At 38.0% G+C, this 17,308-nt stretch overlaps 1 protein-coding gene across 1 annotated transcript in view; it reads left to right on the forward strand.

The window, feature by feature from the left end:
* The first annotated feature begins 860 nt into the window (after positions 1 to 860).
* Positions 861 to 17,308, forward strand: part of Tmem106b (transmembrane protein 106B) — a 30,759-nt gene continuing 14,311 nt past the window's right edge. Inside the window, exons 1-4 of the mRNA XM_051175693.1 lie at positions 861 to 945; positions 3,255 to 3,476; positions 6,365 to 6,428; positions 10,788 to 10,947. Coding sequence (XP_051031650.1) covers positions 3,257 to 3,476; positions 6,365 to 6,428; positions 10,788 to 10,947 — 444 coding nt within the window. The 5' untranslated portion in view covers positions 861 to 945; positions 3,255 to 3,256. The remainder of the gene's footprint in view (positions 946 to 3,254; positions 3,477 to 6,364; positions 6,429 to 10,787; positions 10,948 to 17,308) is intronic.

Genomic DNA, 17,308 nt, shown 5'->3' on the forward strand with positions numbered 1-17,308 from the left:
AACCAGCTCAGGGAGGAAGGAAGTCTTGTGGCTGCCACTCTAGAATTGGGGACAAGGCAGGCCGCGGAAAACTGGGGCGGCGCCCAATTTTCCCCTTCACAAAAGGAATCATTCGTAAGCCATGTGCACTTAGCACTGTTTCTAAACTTCCCAGTCTGGAAAACCAGTGAGTGACAAAACCAGTAGAACCCACATCGGTGAAGACTTCCCTTCCAGGCGCCAGGCTTGAGAAAGGGCGCATGCGTCGTGCCTGGTCTTTCTCTCCCACCCCCCCACCCACCCCCGGGGTGCTCCGCCCCCGTATTCCAGGGTCGAAGTGCGCAGGCGCACGCTCAGGCTTCCGCGGCGCCGCGCTCCGCCGGTGCGGTTGTTGTCCTGCCCCTCCCCCGCCCTGCTCGCCGGCTCTCCGCCCGGCGCTCCGCCCCGCAGCACCGGGACCGGGGACATCGTGACCCCGGCCTGCGGCCCGCCCGCGCCGGAGCATCCCGAGACCGCGCTGCGCTCCGCGTGCGGGTGAGCGACCCGGACCCTGGGGCCCCGAGCGGTGGGGGAGGCCGCGGCGCGCCGGGTGCGGGGCTGTCACCGCGGGCCCTGGCCTCCCGCCTGGCTCGGCTGGGGCGGCGCCAGGGCCCTTGATCCGAGCGGCCCAGTGGCTCTGGGGTTGCCCCGCTCTACTTGCAAGGTCCCTGGGATGTTGCTATCTTCCGGGGCTTTGCTCGTTGTCGCCTTTTGAAAGGCGCTAATCCCCTTCCCTTCCCTCCCCAGACCTTCAGGACTGAGCCCGCGTCTGATGACACATCTCAGTTGGTTGCAGTGCTGTGTTTAGCAACCCCCTCCCCTGTTTCCAGACCACCCGAGAACCGTGTTGAGTTCACAAGACCGTGACGTAAACACTGAGCCCAGGGGGGAGGCGAAGGGGACCTTGCACTCCTTTTCAAACCTCAAGTAAGTTTCCAAAATAACAGTAGTTGCACTTGTCAGTTCTCTCAAGGAAAGCTGGACAGGAAGCCTAGGATTCCAGTAACAACTAAATCTGCTGCGTGTCCAAACCTGTTTTCAACAGAGTATGTCTAGGTTGCTGTGGATCTAGAATAGAACCACTGGGCTATCTTCTGCCTCTTGCCCTAAGAGCTCCTTCAGTGGGACACAGTTTCCACCCCTTTTGTCTAACAGAGCTAAAAGAGTGTGGTGTACCCCCTGCCTTCTGCTGAGGCCAGCTGATCCCAAAGCACCCAGTGTTCTGCATAGCTTCCAAGGTCACAGTGTGTGGGAACAGTGATGATTAAAATTCATACTTGTGCACCTGTGGCTGGCAAGTGCTGGTTTGGCTTTTGTTTGTTGTCATTGAGCCATGATAAGATACTGCTTGTTTGGAAATCACAGTCCTTGATATATTTGAGCTTAGGTAGACAGTGTGTACATAGAACTTTTGAAAGTATTTTTATTAGTCTTGTATACTACTCAAGATTTTTATTTAATATCGCTGACTATACTGTGAGTGAATTCAGCAAATAGGGTACAAAGTTTGAAAAGCAAAATTTCCTTCATATGGGGTGACTTGAATTATTTGGTGTTGGTTTTATTTGTTAAAGAAAATAAAAGTAATATCTAATGATTGCGTAATGATACTTAGAAACTGATCAGTGAGGTATGATTAACCCTAGGAAGAAAGGAATTGCACCATTTAAAAATTTGTTGTCCATTTCTATTAATATTTTCTCAGAAAACAGGCATGTTATATGACTTTTCATGTTCTTTTCCCTCAGGAAATCACAGGGCTTTATTGTATTGCACAACCTATCCGAGCGCTTATTTCCATGTGACTGCTATACTAATTATTCTTATTTGGACTGTAAGCTTCTTTTATTTAAGCTGTCACCCCGAAACTGTGACATTAACATATGATGTTGTTCCATTGTATGGAAAATTATGTTTAATATTTTTGAATATTTGCTTCCTAATTTAACTGCCAGACTGCTACAGAAAAAAAATATACATGGTGATTCAGAGGTTTTCTTCTTGTTGTAAATATTTACTACTGTGATTTGAAGTAAAATTTTAAGTTTGGAACTTAAAACAGTATGAATTATAAATGAGTAAAATGCCACTTTGAAATTAACTGGTGATAAGCATATTGGTTGTAATGAGCCAACTGGTTTCTAGTTAAAACGTGTTTTTGTTTTTCCTATAAAAAAACTTAGAGCACAAATGTCTTCTGAGGAACACTAAGAAGGTCTGTCTAAACTGTAAACTTTTGCCAAGTGTTACCATTTTGACCTTATTTTCATCACTGAGATTTCATTTCATAGTATTTTGTTAGAAACACACTGCTGAGTATTTCTGAGAGAGAGAGAGAGAGAGATAACATAAAAGAGGGAGCCATTATTAGTTTGAAGGGAAAACTGAACCTAAAGAAAGGTCTAGAAACCTACAAGACTGCCGTCAACTAACCATTTGAGCAACCATGGAAAGGCTACCATAAATGCCTTTCCCTCATAGTGAGATCAACAACTAACTTATCCATCATCATGGAGCCCTCATCTAGTACCTGCTGAAAACAGAAGCAAACACCTATAACTAAACACTGAGTCGAACTAGAATCCAGATGCAGAGGGAGAGGACAAGACCAGACTACAGAAACACATAGAGACAGGTGACCTGAACAAGGAGGAGCTAACGGCCCCCAGACTGATTGCTGGGAATCCAGCATGGGGCTGACTCAGGCTCCCCTGAATATGGGTCTCAGCTAGAAGGACTGAGCAGTCTAAGGGAACTCATACAATGGAACCAGGATGTATTCCTGGTTCACAAAAGGACCTGACACATCCCCCATGGAGGGATACTGCCTTAACCTAGAGACAGGAGAGAAGTCCTAGACCCTGCTTCAAAAAGACTTGACAGATTTACATGATCCCACCTGGATGGCATTGCCCTACATGTGGAATTGGGGTGGGGGGATGGGAGGGGACACTCAGGGTGCATGTGAGGGGGCAGAGAGGGTAAGAGGGAGGGAAGAAGGAAGCGAGGGAGAGGAGAGGGAACTGGGATCGACGTGTAAAATTAAAAAAAAAAAAAAAAAAAAAAAAAAAAAAAAAGAAATGCACTTCTGGGTCCTGGCAAATGGTTCCCTTGTGTCACATTTTGATAGAATATAATTTTAATCCTACAAGTAATTTACACTTACTTAACCCTGTAAATATCCCATGAGATTACTTTGCATCTGAATTTACTGTCAGATTTTTCTTTTTCATTAGACATGGGAAAGTCTCTTTCTCATCTACCTTTGCATTCCAATAAAGAAGATGGTTATGATGGGGTCACATCGACAGACAACATGAGGAATGGTCTGGTTAACAACGAAGTGCATAATGAAGATGGAAGAAATGGAGATGTCTCTCAGTTTCCATATGTGGAATTTACTGGAAGAGATAGTGTCACTTGTCCCACTTGCCAAGGAACAGGAAGAATTCCTAGGGGTATGTTTTACTCAATAGATTCTCCTCTTATAAAAGTATCCCAAACATTTGCTCAAACAATGTAAAACCTATAGTTGTAAGCAATCCTATTCCCAACAATTCAAAGTTAAAACCTACCAATTTTGTTTAGTCAGAAAGACACAAAAGCAAACAATTAGTAATGTTTCTAAAGCAGTTGGTATACATGACTTCAGTACACCTAGTATTTTTCATGTTTGTCTGCGATAATAGTCACTATACACTGTCATTTCCAATGAGGATTTTAGTCCCTTTTTGACACTATTAGAAGCATTTTCACAGTCATTTTGCCATATCAAATGTTAGTAGTTATATGATTCAGTAACTCATTATCTAAATAATAAGTAGCTTATGTCCCAATTAGATATTTCTTAAAGGAAATGCATGATTTATAAAGAAAAACCAAGTAAGGGGAAAAAAAGTGAACTCGTGATTTGTCATGGGGAAGACAAAAGGAAATAGTCCTCTCCCTCCTATTTGAGTTGCCTTGATAGAAAGGAAAAACAATAGTGTGTTGTGGTTTCTTCTCTCCATGGTAAAAGTCAGTAGTTGACCCTGGAGAGACCTAAAGAAGAACAGAGTGACTGCTTGAGGAAGTCCACAGCCCCTGAAAAGTGCCTTGCATTAATTGGGGCTTATTGCATAGCCTACTGAATGGTGTTTTTATCCTTCTGGAGACAGTAGCTGCTTAAGAATAAAAGAAGTACTGTAGTTGAAGAAATTCATACACCATGTGATAGGGTAGGAAGACTATTTCTGTATGTCTAGCAATGTTTTTGAGGCATGGCCAAGTAGGCTTTAGGCAGCCTGGGTGTGGATTATGGAAAGAAGATAATCAAGAATCACCGCAAAGAGGTTTTTATTCTATCCAACAGTTTAAAGAATGATGTGGCTATTTACTAAAATAGGCATAAGAACAATTTGAAAGTGCATGCCAGAAGTAAGTAAGATAAGGAGCTCAGTTTCAGACATGTTTGGGGAGGTGTGTTTTTAAATAGGAAATTAGTTATGAGGGTCTGAAATTGAAGAGCATATCTTAGCTGGTGTCATCAAAATATTAGGACACTTCAAGTGGAACTTGAGAGGAACACTCTTCTTAGCAAAAGGAAGCAACTTTGGCATGAACTCTGGGGCAATGCAACATTTGATGACAGTAGCAAAAGAAAGAGAGGGGGAAGGAAATCTGTCTTTGGTGTCCTAGAAGATAAGTAGAGACAATGTGCTGAGAAGGAAAGAGAGAGCCACTGTTAAAACTTATGACAGATGAAGTCGTGTAGGGACCGAGGGCTATCCATTGGTCGTGAGATATGGGCTCTGGGGATTTTTTAAAAGAGTAGTTTACATAATTGCCCCAGCATGTGTAGACAGTGTCATAGTAAAACCAAATTTTTCTTGAATTAATAAACATGAAAAAGTGTGAGGCAGTAATGTAGCATCTTACAGAAAGAACTAGATTTTGTGAGTTTTGTTCTAGGAGGGAGGAAAGGTGGCAGCTGGGAGGTTATGTCAGGAGAGTGATCTCTTTCAAGACTGAGTGAGTGAATGCAAGGTGTATACATTGTTGATAAAAGTGATCCATACTGGTAACACAGGAGATGGGATAGTTAATGGAGCAGTGCCCCTGAGTAGGAGCAGAGAGAGAATACCGAGAGCAGAAGGTGACCCTGTGGAAGGTACAGGGACCTTCTTAAGAAGGGACATAGCAACAGGTAGGAGGGTAGATATTGTTAAATCAAACTCTTGAGGCAGATGGGTCTGTGAAATAAAGGGCTTATTTAGCTGTGAGAGATATTAGCCAAAAGTAAAAGCTGGTCCTATGACAGACAAATTCTCTAAGTCACCAGCAGTATGGTCAAATAGGACTTGTAAATGTGTCCACTGGAACTAAGAGACCAAGATAATCTATAATGAAATTCTGGGAGAAAAACACCAAATTATTTCCATGAGTCTGGAAAGGATGCCAGGCAGGATAACAGAGAAGCCCATGGAGAGCCGAAGAGTGTAGAAAGAGATTTTCCTGCCTGATTGGTTGGTTCCAAAAGCAGAATGTAGTGTGGTCTGATGACTTCCTCCTTGACATACAGGAAAGGAATATAGAATAGTTCTTCCTTTTGTTTTTTTTTTTTTTTTTTTTTTTTTTTTTTTTTTTTTTTTTTTGATGCTATGACTTAAATGAACTCACTTCTTTTTTTCCTTCTGTTTTCTGTTCTGTAACTTAATTTAGAACATTTGAAAAGTACATTCTCTCTGTGTACCACATCATGGACCAAGAATGAGGATAAATGAGGTGATACTGAGAGTGTGAACAGTGTTGAGTTTTGAAATTGTGATTTTGGAGAGTGTGAAGTAAGAAAATGTGGTATAATTGTCTCCTTGGGGATTACTTGAAATCAGTGATTGCAAATGAGAACACTGAGCTCTTAAAAGTTAGAGATTTAGAAGAGCAGTTTGGGTTCAGCCATACAGTGGTTGAGGATGCAGGAAAAGGGCAGCAGCAATGTGTTTCTTCTATCTTCCATCAAGTTGCTCTGAGTGGAAAACAGTGGACTTGAAAGAAGCTGGGGTAAATTCAGATCTCCTGAAACCCAGAACTTGTCGGTTTTGTTTTGCTTTGAATTTTGGTTTTTTTTTTATCCAGTAGATCAAAGGATAGCAGAGCACTCATTATTTTTTCTACTTTTGATTAATTAGACAGTATGAAAAAACTTAGTATCTTCTCTATAACTCAACTTTTGAAGATATAAATAGCAGTGTACTAAAAAAGTAAGGAGAGAAGTATCCTGGTCTTTTGAAGCCAGATTTTCCTAGAACACCATTGTATTTTTAATTATTGGTATTAATGAATTTTTAATTACATCTTTCACCTTTAGGACAAGAAAACCAGCTGGTGGCACTGATCCCATATAGTGATCAGCGGTTACGGCCAAGAAGAACGTAAGTGATTTTAAGATTTCTGCTTTTATTGCTCTTTGTATATTTTTACTTTCAAACTAGATATGAGTAATTACTCTAGTTAAGATATTTAAGAAGAAAATTATATCTAGTTTTATGTTGTACCATCTTACACCATGTGTCTTTCAACAAAAACAACTATTGCTTGAGGTGAGAATTTGAAAACTTCATGGCAACTTTATCTTCAGAAATCTGTTTACTAAGAGTTTTAAAATAGTGGCAGTAACATACACGTGTTCACAGGCCATTTTCATCAGGCATAGGAGATTCTGTGTTCACACTAACTATGGAATGATAGTGACTGCCCAAAGTATAATGATCACAGACACCTGAGCATGCTTAGCAGATATGTGGGAGTCTCTAATGAATCTAAGAATCCTGATATAGAAAGCAAATGCTCCACCCCTAAATAAAGCAAATGTTCTACCCTACACTCAGCAGTATTTTTGAGAATAACTTGTTGCAGAGAGAAGAACAGAGATTGCAGAAAACCCACAGTGGCCTTGAGAAGGTCAAAAGGGGCTGCGTACTCATATGGGCCAAGCCAACCTTGGCCCATCCCAGTCCTCAATATAGAACATGAGGAACATGAACTCAAAATAATGCTGAAAATTGAAACACATAGACAGACAGACAGACAGAGAGAGGGAGAAAAAAACTTAAGTATATGTAAAATTTAAACTATAGAAAGTATGACAGTAGTTTAAGTCAGACATTGAAAAGTTCAGAAATGAGATAACTGATTGATAGGAAGATGTGAAAAGAGAACCAACCGACCCATTAAAATATCTAGAAAAAATACTTTTTCTGTAAAAATTAAAATGTGCAAATGTGATACCCTGAAAAATGTGAAATTGAATAAGCATGTAAACATACAGGCTTTCTTAGTGTTCTATTGTTGTGAAGAGACACCATGACCATGGTAACTCCTATGAAAGAAACCATTTAATTGGGGCTTGTTTACAGTTTCAGATGCTTAATTCATTGTCATCATAGCAAGGAACACGGCAGGAAAGCAGGCAGGAGAAGTAGCAGAGAGTTCTCCATCCAAATGCACAGATAGCAGGAAGAGAGTTATGCTGGACTTGGCTTGAGCTTTTGAAACCTCAAAGCCTACCCCTAGAGATATACTTCTTCCACCAAGGTCACACTCCAAGACCACACCTCCTAATCCTTCTTAGTAGTGCCACATTCCCTGATGATTAAGCATTCAAATATATGAGTATATGGGGGCCTTCTTACTTACACCACCATACATACTGTCTTAGTTAGGGTTTCTTGTGTAAGAGTTGCTATGAAGAGACACCATGACCACAGTAACTCTTTCAAAAGAAAAACATTTAATTGGGGTGACGTACATTCTCAAAGATTTAGTCCATTATCATCATGGTACAACATGGTAGCCTGAAGGCAGACGTGGTGCTAGAGGAGGCAACAGGAAGTAATATGAAACACTGGGTGGAGCTTGAGCCTATATGAGACCTCAAAGCCTACATCTGGAGTGACACACTTACTCTAACAAGGCCACACCTACTGTAACAAAGCCACGCCTCATAATACTGCCATTCCCTATGAGTTTATGGGAGCCAATTATATTCAAACTACCATGCATACATAATAAATATGTGAGAAAAATGACAGGAAGGAAAGCAATTTAATTGCAACCCCACAGAAGCAAATAAGAGGTATGATATTAATTACCGAATGTTTACTTGAGGGACATATGTCTAGAATAAAAGAAGGCTCCATTCTATGTATCAGAAAGAGACATCCTCCCCCTGAAGATCATGGGCTTTAGAGGTTTAAAGAAGAAAAGCCCTTTGAACTTTGGAGCAAGAGACTCAGTTAATGAGTAAGGGATAGACGATCACATTGGCTCACTATTTCTTGGCCACAAAGCTTCAAATAAGCTATTGAATAAAATATTTAGCAATCATGGAATTAAAATCAGCCAAGCCTTGTGTAAACCTTAAGTGGCCTTTTATTTTAAAATTCACAGAGAGGTGAACAAAGTTGGGCCAGATTTATAATCTCAAAATGGAGAGCCTTTTCAACAGCTATTATTTAGAATCCACTAATAATGAAAAACCACATTTGACTTAAGTTTAGATAAACTTCCACAGGTTGAAAACAAAACTTTAATTGAAATCAAACTACAAGTGATAAACCAAGAAATAATGTCTGCAAATCTTATCATGCAGAGTACTGATCCCATTCTGTACAGATCATCAAAATTTGAAAAGAAAAAACCCAGGTACACAGAGGGGAATAAAAATAGAGGCTATGGAAAGTACCCCACAAAAAAGAAATATAAATGACCTTTAGATAAAGGAAAATAAATTCATCTTGTTCCTTAAAGAAATGCAAATGCAGTATACACAGAGATATCATTTCTATCAGATTGGCAAAAGCACAGAATTTTGTCAGCATGCTTTGTTGGCACTACTGAGTGAACACAAGCACTCTTGTGTCTTACTAGTTGGATAAGAATTTTGTATTTTCTAGCAAAACTACATAAGTCTTGAGGCTTTGGTGCAGAAATTCTACTTTTCAAATATATATATATTGACGATAGTTGTCAAATATAATGGAAGCACCCAGGCATGATGGCACATACCTGTAATCCGGTACCAGGAAGTAGAAGAAGAAAGATCAGAAATTCAAGGCCATCCTCAGCTATATACCAAGTTCAAGGTCTCTCTGGTCTGTGTGTCTTTCTCTAAGTTATGTAAGACCCTGTCTCAAATAACATGAAGCAAATGAGAGAGAGAGAGAGAGAGAGAGAGAGAGAGAGAGAGAGAGAGAGAGAGAGAGTGAGTGTATGTGTGTGTGTGTGTACACAAGTAATTATTATCCTCGGTGCGTAAAGATGTGGGACCATCATATGCATCATAGCTGAACTTCCAGAGTCTGCATGCCTACAAAATATAAATAAATAAATAAATAAAAGACTTCCCTCCCTAGCAGCTATCTACTGACTGTAACTTTACAGCTAGTATGGGAGCTCATATGCTCCTTCCCCACTGACAAAGTGACTCAGCTTGGAAAGGCCACTACAGTCAAAGCTGATGTTCTAAACTGGATTCTCTTTGGGATCAAGTGGTAGTATGATAGTGGGAGAGAACCCATTCATGCAAGCTGTTCTTTGACCTTCACTAAACAATTAAGTAGACTTTGTTGTGGAAATACATTCTGTCAATAGTTTTGAGAATGCTGAACTCTTTGTTTTATTTAATGAATTTTATTTAAATTTAAAAAAATAAAACAACCTAATAAAGTATAGGAAATCCAACAAAGTTAAGATGTTTGAAGACAGTGATTTTTAAATTCCTTTTGTGCCTATGATGTTTTTTGCCTATGGGTATGTTGCAGGCATCATAAATATGAGTTTGTTTATTGGTTACTTGGAGATCATTGTTACTGATCTCCAACCTTCCACAGTAAATGTGAGTGGGAATTGGCTAGTTGGCTGGTTTGCTCCACTCAGTAGCATGAACTCAGTTGTAGCAGTTTAGGGAAATTTTGTTCATTTGCTTTCTTTCTTTTTCTTCCTTCCTTTCTTTGTTTCTTTTCTTTTCTTTTTTTAGGAAACCAAAGTACCTAGAAAAATTATTAGGAAGTTTTTAACAGCTGTTTTAATGTGTATGCAGCTAACTTGATTGAGGCATAGGAAGTTCGGGGGAGGAGAGAGTGGTTAAAACACTAGGTCACAAGGAAAGTGACTCAGAATGAAATTGGCACTTAGTAGTGCCCAGGAAATATGAAACCATACTTTTGAGTGTAACCTTGAAGGAAAAATAAAAGACATTTGGATTACTTATCCTTTTTCTTTTATACATGCCTATTTCCACTGAGGTAACAAAACAGAATAACATCTCGCTGCTCAGTCAGTGAGTGTAAACAGTACTTTTAGAACTGAGGACAAGAGTACTTTGGGAGGGAGGGAGTCTGAAAGGACTGGCGATAATGAGGACAGGCAGCCAGTTCAAACCATGCTTTAGTGAATCCAGATAGAGGCCTTGATTCTGGATTTGTTAAGGGCCCTAAACTTGTTTCTAATGCAAAGTCTAGATTGAAAATCATTTTAATGAAGTAAATACTTCATTATAAGGTTAAAAATCTTATTTTGCAAAAAATGACAGTTTTATCTTCTAAAGAGATTATTTTAACTCTAAGTAGAACCAGCCTTAGCTAATAGTTTTTGAGTAAATTTGGTAAAATTAAACATGTCTTCTTGCTGCTATGATATGTAGCAGAAGAATTCAAATGGAAATAACTTCCTTACATGTTGCTCTATGTAATTTTAGATGGCACATATGTAAGTACTCTTTTTCTTTTCAGAAAGCTGTATGTGATGGCATCTGTGTCTGTCTGCCTGCTCCTGTCCGGATTGGCTGTGTTTTTCCTTTTCCCTCGATCTATTGATGTGAAATATATTGGTGTAAAATCAGCCTATGTCAGTTACGATTTTCAAAAACGAACCATATATTTAAATATCACGGTAAGTTCACACTTTTTCCTAATGCCTTGACTCTCTCCTTTGTGTTGTACAACCGCCTGTTTGCTCTGCTCTGAGAATGCTTGTTGCTGACCCATTGCTGCAATATTTTCCATGAATTTGCTTTTATTATTATTATTATTAATTTTATATCTTTCACATCCCAATAGCAACCTCCCTACTCTCCTCTAGTTAATATTCACTTATGAGTTAGTACATACCATGTTTATCTTTCTGGGTCTGGGTGACCTCACTCAGGATGTTTGTTTGGTTTTTTGTTTGTTTGTTTGTTTTGTTTTTGTTTTTCTAGTTCCAGCATTCAATTTTCCTGATGTCAATTTTTTAAGCAGCATAATAATAATCCATCATGTAAACGTACCATATTTTCTTTATCCATTCTTTGATTGATGAACATCTAGGTTGTTTTCAGTTTCTGGCTATTGGAAATAAGCCACTATGCACATAGTTGAACAAATGTCCTTGTGGTATGATTACATATCCTTTGGAAATAGGCACAAGAGTTGTATCCCTGGGTTTTTAGGTAGATTGATTCCCAGTTTTCTGAGAAACCACCATATTGATTTCCCGAGTGGCTGTTCAATTTGCATTCCCACCAGCATTAGAGGTGTGTTCCCTTTACTCCACATCCTCTCTAGCATAAACTGTGTTTGTATTTTTAATCTTAGCCAGTCTGACAGGTGTAAGATGAAATCTCAGAGTCATTTTGATTTGCATTTCCCTGATAGATAAGAATGATAAACATTTCTTTAAGTATTTCTCTACCATTTGCTATTCTTCTGTTGAGAATTCTCTATTTAGGTCAATACACCATTTTTTAATTGGATTATTTGTTTTCTGATGTCTAGTTTCTTCAGTTCTTTATATATTTAAGACAACAGCCCTTCATCAGATATGGTGATGGTAAAGATATTTCCCATTCTGTAGGCTCCCATTTTGTCCTATTGACAGTGTTTTTTGCCTTATAGAAGCTTACATGAGGTTCCACTTTTTAATTGTCAATCTTCATGTCTATGCTACTAGTATTCTATTCAGGAAGTTTTCTCCTGTGCCAGTGTGTTCAAGGCTGTTCCCTACTTTTTCTTCTGTCAGGTTCACTGTAGCTGTATTTATGTTGAGATCCTTGATATACTTGGTCTTGAGTTTTGAGCAGAATGATATATATATAAATCTATTTGCATTCTTCTACATTCTGATATCCAGTTATGCCAGCAGCATTTGTTAAAGATGTTTTCTTCTCTCTATTGTGCAGTATGTGAAGTGGTCATAAGTGTATTGATTCATGTCTGGGTCTTTGAGTCCATTCTTTGATCTACCTATCTGTTTTTATGCTGATACCATACTATTTTTATTACTATAGCTCTATAGTAGAGCTTGAGATAAGGGATGGTGATATTTCTAGCAGTTCTTTTATTATACAGGATACTTTTAGCCATCCTGGGTTTTTTTGTTTTTCTGTATAAAGTTGAGTATTGTTCTTTCAAGGACTGCAAAAAAAAAAAAAAAAAAAAAAAAAAAAGTGTTGGGATTTTAATGGGGACTGCATTGAATTTTTTGGATTGCTTTTTGTAAGCTGACCATTTTTTACTGTGTTAATCTTATCAATTGATGAGCATGAGAGATCTTTCTATCCTTTCTGTCTTCTGATATCTTCTCCAATTTCTTTCTTCAGAGACTTGAAGTTCTTGTCATCAAGGTCCTTTACTTGCTTGGTTAGAGTTACCCCAAGGTATTTTGTATTGTGAAGGGTGTTGTTTTCTTTTATCACTTGTATAGACGACAGCTACTGTTTTTTTTTTTTTTTTTTTTTTTTTTTTTTTTTTTTTTTTTTTTTTTTTATCCATCCACATCACTGATGGAATTGATCACCTCTAGGAGTTCTGTGGTAGAATTTTGGGGGTCACATATGTATGGTATGTCATCTGCAAAAATTAGCAATACTTTAACTTCTTTTCTAACTTTTAACCACTTGATCCCCTTTGTTGTTTATTTCTCTAGCTAGAAATTTGAGTTCTATATTGAGTACATATAGAGACAGTGAACAGCCTTGTCATGTTCTGGATTTTAGAGAAATAGTTTTGAGATTATCCTCATTTAATTTTATGTTGGCTGTCATCTTGCTTTTATTATATTTACATATATTCCTTGTATCCCTGATCTCTCCAAGACTTTTATCAGTAAGGTGCGTTGGATTTTTATCAAAGGCTTTTTCAGCATTTAATGAGTTAATCATGTGTTCTTTTTTCTTTTAGTTTGTTTATATGGTGGATTACATTGACAGATTTTCATTTGTTGAACTATCCCCTGTATCTCTGGGATGAAGCCTACTTGATCGTGATGGATGATCTTTCTGATGTGTTCTTGGATCCAGTTTGCCAGTATTTTATTGATTATTTTTGCATCAATGTTCATGAGAGAAAGTGGTCCGTAATTCTCTTTCTTTGTTGTATCTTTGTGTGGTTTGGGTATCAGGGTAACTGTGGTCTCATAAAAGGAATTTGATAATGGTCCTTCTGTTTCTGTTTTGTGGAATAATTTGAGAAGTACTGATATTAACTCATCTTTGAAACTCTGGAATAATTCTGGCCCTGGTATTTTCTTTGTTGGGAAACTTCTAATGACTGCTTCTTCTTCCTTAAGGATTATATTGTTTAAATTGTTTATCTGATCTTGGTTTAACTTTGGTATGAGCTATCTGTCAAGAAATTTGTTCATTTCTTTTAGATTTTCCAAGTTTGTGGAGTATATAGGTTTTTGAAATATAATTTAATGATTGGATTTCCTCTGTTGTTATGCCCTCCTCCTCTCCTTTCTGATTTGTTAACTTGGGTATTCCCTCTCTGCCTTTTAGTTATTTTGGAAAGTAGGGTTTTCTATCTTGATTTTCTCAAAAGAACCAACTCTGTTTCATTGATTCCTTGTACTGTTCTCTTTGTTTCTATTTTATTAATTTTAGCCTTCTGCTTTATTGTTTCCTGCTATCTATTACTCTTGACTGTGTTTGCTTTTTTTTTTTTTTGGAGCTTTGAGGTTTTCTGTTAAGTCACTAGAATGAAATTTCTCCAAATTTTTTATGGAGGCACTTAATGCTATGAATTTTCCTCTTAGTGCTGCTTTCATTGTGTCTCATAACTTTGGTTATGTTGTGCATTCCATTTCATTGAATTCTAGGAAGTCTTCAGTTTCTTTTTTCTTTGATGTGGTGTTAATTCAGTTGAGAGTGATTCAGTTTCCATGAATTTGTAGGCTTTCTGTAATTTGTTGAACTCCAACTTCGATCCATGGTGATCTGATACGATATAAGGTGTTGTTCCAACATTTTTGTATCAGTAAAGATTTTCTTTGTGACGGAGTATGTGGTCAACTTTGGAGAAGGTTCCATGAGGTGCTAAGAAGATGGCATATTCTTTGGTGTTTGGTTGAAATGTTCTGTAGATATCAGGCCCATTTAAATCGTAGTATCTGTTAGTTCTGCTATCTCTCTGTTTAGTTTCTGTCTGGATGGCCTGTCCTTTGATTAGAGTGGGTTGTTGAATTCTCTCACAATTAATGTGTGGGTTTCAATATGTGATTTTTAGCTTTAGTAGTGTTTCTTTTATAAATGTGGGTACCTTTATATTTAGTGCATAGATGTTCAGAATTGAGACTACATCTTGATGAATTTTTCAGTAATGAATATGAAATTCCATTCTTGATTTCTTTTGATTAATTTTAGTTTGAAATTTATTTTGTTAGATATTAGGATTGCTATACCAGCTTGCTTCTTTGGTTCATTTGGTTGAGAAATCTTTTCCAACCTCTGCTCTGAGGTAATGTCTTTGATGTTGAGGTGTGTCTTTTGTATGCAACCTCTACTCTGAGGTAATATCTTTGATGCTGAGGTGTGTCTTTTGTATGCAGCAGAAGGACGGATCCATTCTGTTAACCTGTGTCTTTTTATTAGCTAATTGATTCCATTGATACTGAGAGATAGTGATGACCAGTAATTGTTAATTTCTGTTATTTTTTGTTGTTGGTCATGGTGGTGTGTGGGTATGTGTATGTTGGTGTGACATTATCTATGTTTTTGTGGATGTAGCTAACTTCTTGAGTTGGATCTTTCCTTCTAGTATGTTCCGTAGAGCTGTATTTGTGGCTAGATATTAATAACATTTGACTTTGTCATGAAATATCTTGTTTTCTCCATATATGGTGATTGAAAGTTTTGCTGGGTATAGTAATCTGGGTTGGCATTAATGGTTTCTTAGAGTCTGCAAGTAATCGTCCAGGCTCTTCAGGCTTTTAGAGTTTCCATTGAAAAGTCATGTGTAAATAAGACAATTCTGATTGGTCTACTCTTTTCCTGTGCAGCTTTTAATATTCTTTCTTTATTCTGTATATTTAATGTTTTGATCATTATGTAGTGTAGGGACTTTTTTCCTGGTCCAGTTTGCTTCATGTTCTGTAGGCTTCTTGTACTTCAATAAGTATGTCCTTCTTTAGGTTGGGACATATTTCTTTTATGATTCTTCTCCTTCTCTTCCTTATTATTCTTAGATTTGGGCTTTTCATAGGGTACTAGATTTTGTGTTAGAATGTTTTAGATTTTACATCTTCTTCTTCTTTGACCAATGAATCTATTTCCTCTATCATCAATGCCTAAGACCCTCCCATCTCTTGTATTCTGTTTGTGATGCTTGTTTCTGAGGTTCCTGATCCATTACCCAAGTTTTCCATTTCCAGAATTCCCTTAAAGAGAGAGAGAGAGAGAGAGAGAGAGAGAGAGAGAGAGAGAGAGAGAGAGAGAGAGAGAGAAGAGAGAGAGCGCTTATTGCTTCTATTTCCATTTTCAGGTCTTAAACAGTTTTATTTGTTTATGTCAGCTATTTGTTATTTTCTTGTCATTCTTTAAGAGATTTATTGATTTTATCTAATTTTTGTTTATCTTTTCCTCCATTTCTTTAAGGGATTTTTAAAAAATATTTTCTGTAAGGACCTCCCTCGATCATTTTCATAAAGTTATTTTTTAAGGTTTTTTTTTTTTTTTCTTTTTTGTGCTTCAGCTGCATTGTAATGTTCAGGTCTTGCTGTCATAGGATAGCTGGGTTCTAGTGGTGACATACTGCCCTTTTCTTTAATGATTATGTTCTTACACTGACATTTAGGTGTCTAGATTTAGGGTGATTATAGGTTTAGGTGTTGATTTCTATATTTGTCTTGGTTGGACAGGTGTTTTGTTTCTTGGTTTCTGTTTCCTCTCTGTTTCTTCTGGCCTAAGGGGGTGAAGGGTTCTGGTGATTGACGAGTCTTCAGATCCAGTAGGATGTCTCTGTTGGGGTTTGGGGGCCTTGGGTCCCTTGATCTGGTAATGTTCTTGGGTCTCTAGATCTGAACTGGCCCCCAGTAAAGCCTGAGTCTTCTTCTAGGGTAGTTAAGACCAGCCTGGTGTAGTTGCTGAGGCTGTTCTTTCAGATGTTGTAGACTGTCTGGACCTATAGAGTCTGCTGGAGTTACGTTCTGGCTTCTGTGTCCTGGGTCCATTCTGGCTAGTGTGATCTGTGCCTCAATGGTGGAAGTGAGCAGGGATTGGGGGTGGGGGCCCAGCAGCTACAGGGCCAGAAACAAGCTAGGATGGTGTTGGCTGGGGAATGTTTTGGTAGACAGAATGTAGAAGAGGTAGTTAAGGTCCACTTCAAGGCAGGTCCCTCACCCATTCTAGCTGGCATATTATTTGCTTTGTTGATCCTACTATCATTTTTGGTTCTGCCAATAATGTTAAGTAATAATCTCATAGCACTGAATATATTGAGGATTATTTAACATTTGAAGATATCTTTTGTAGGAAGATCAAATAAACATTCTCTGACAAAGAAAAGAAATATAGTCAATTTACTTTTCAACATTTGACTCCAGGTAGTTCTCAACAGAGTGTTAACAGTTGATGCAATCGATGTTATGAATACATTTTTATTTGCATTCTAGCCATTTTATGTAGCAAAAATTCTGCCACCTTTAATAAACCTTTATTTAATTCTGTTTAAAGATAAAGTTGATGACCTAATTGTCTTAAGTTAGAACACGTGGAAATGGCCTGTGAATTTACCACAAATGTAATTTTGGAAAAGGATTATACAGTCACTCAAGTTTGAAAATGTCACAGAAGATCTTGTATTTACATTTACACATTAGTACTTGGCTAAGAAGAGCATGGTTAACCACTGCATTGAAAAGGACCTGTGCCATCACAGTTACTTATGGCTATAAGTCCAGAGTATGCTGTGGTCTGTTTAAAAGAATTCTCATGAGTATTTAATTTCCTTTTAAATACTGGCATATTTAAATGAGAGTATCTTACTCTATTTTAAGT

Source organism: Phodopus roborovskii, unplaced genomic scaffold (genome assembly GCF_943737965.1).
Source record: "Phodopus roborovskii unplaced genomic scaffold, PHOROB, whole genome shotgun sequence".
NCBI lineage: Eukaryota > Metazoa > Chordata > Mammalia > Rodentia > Cricetidae > Phodopus > Phodopus roborovskii.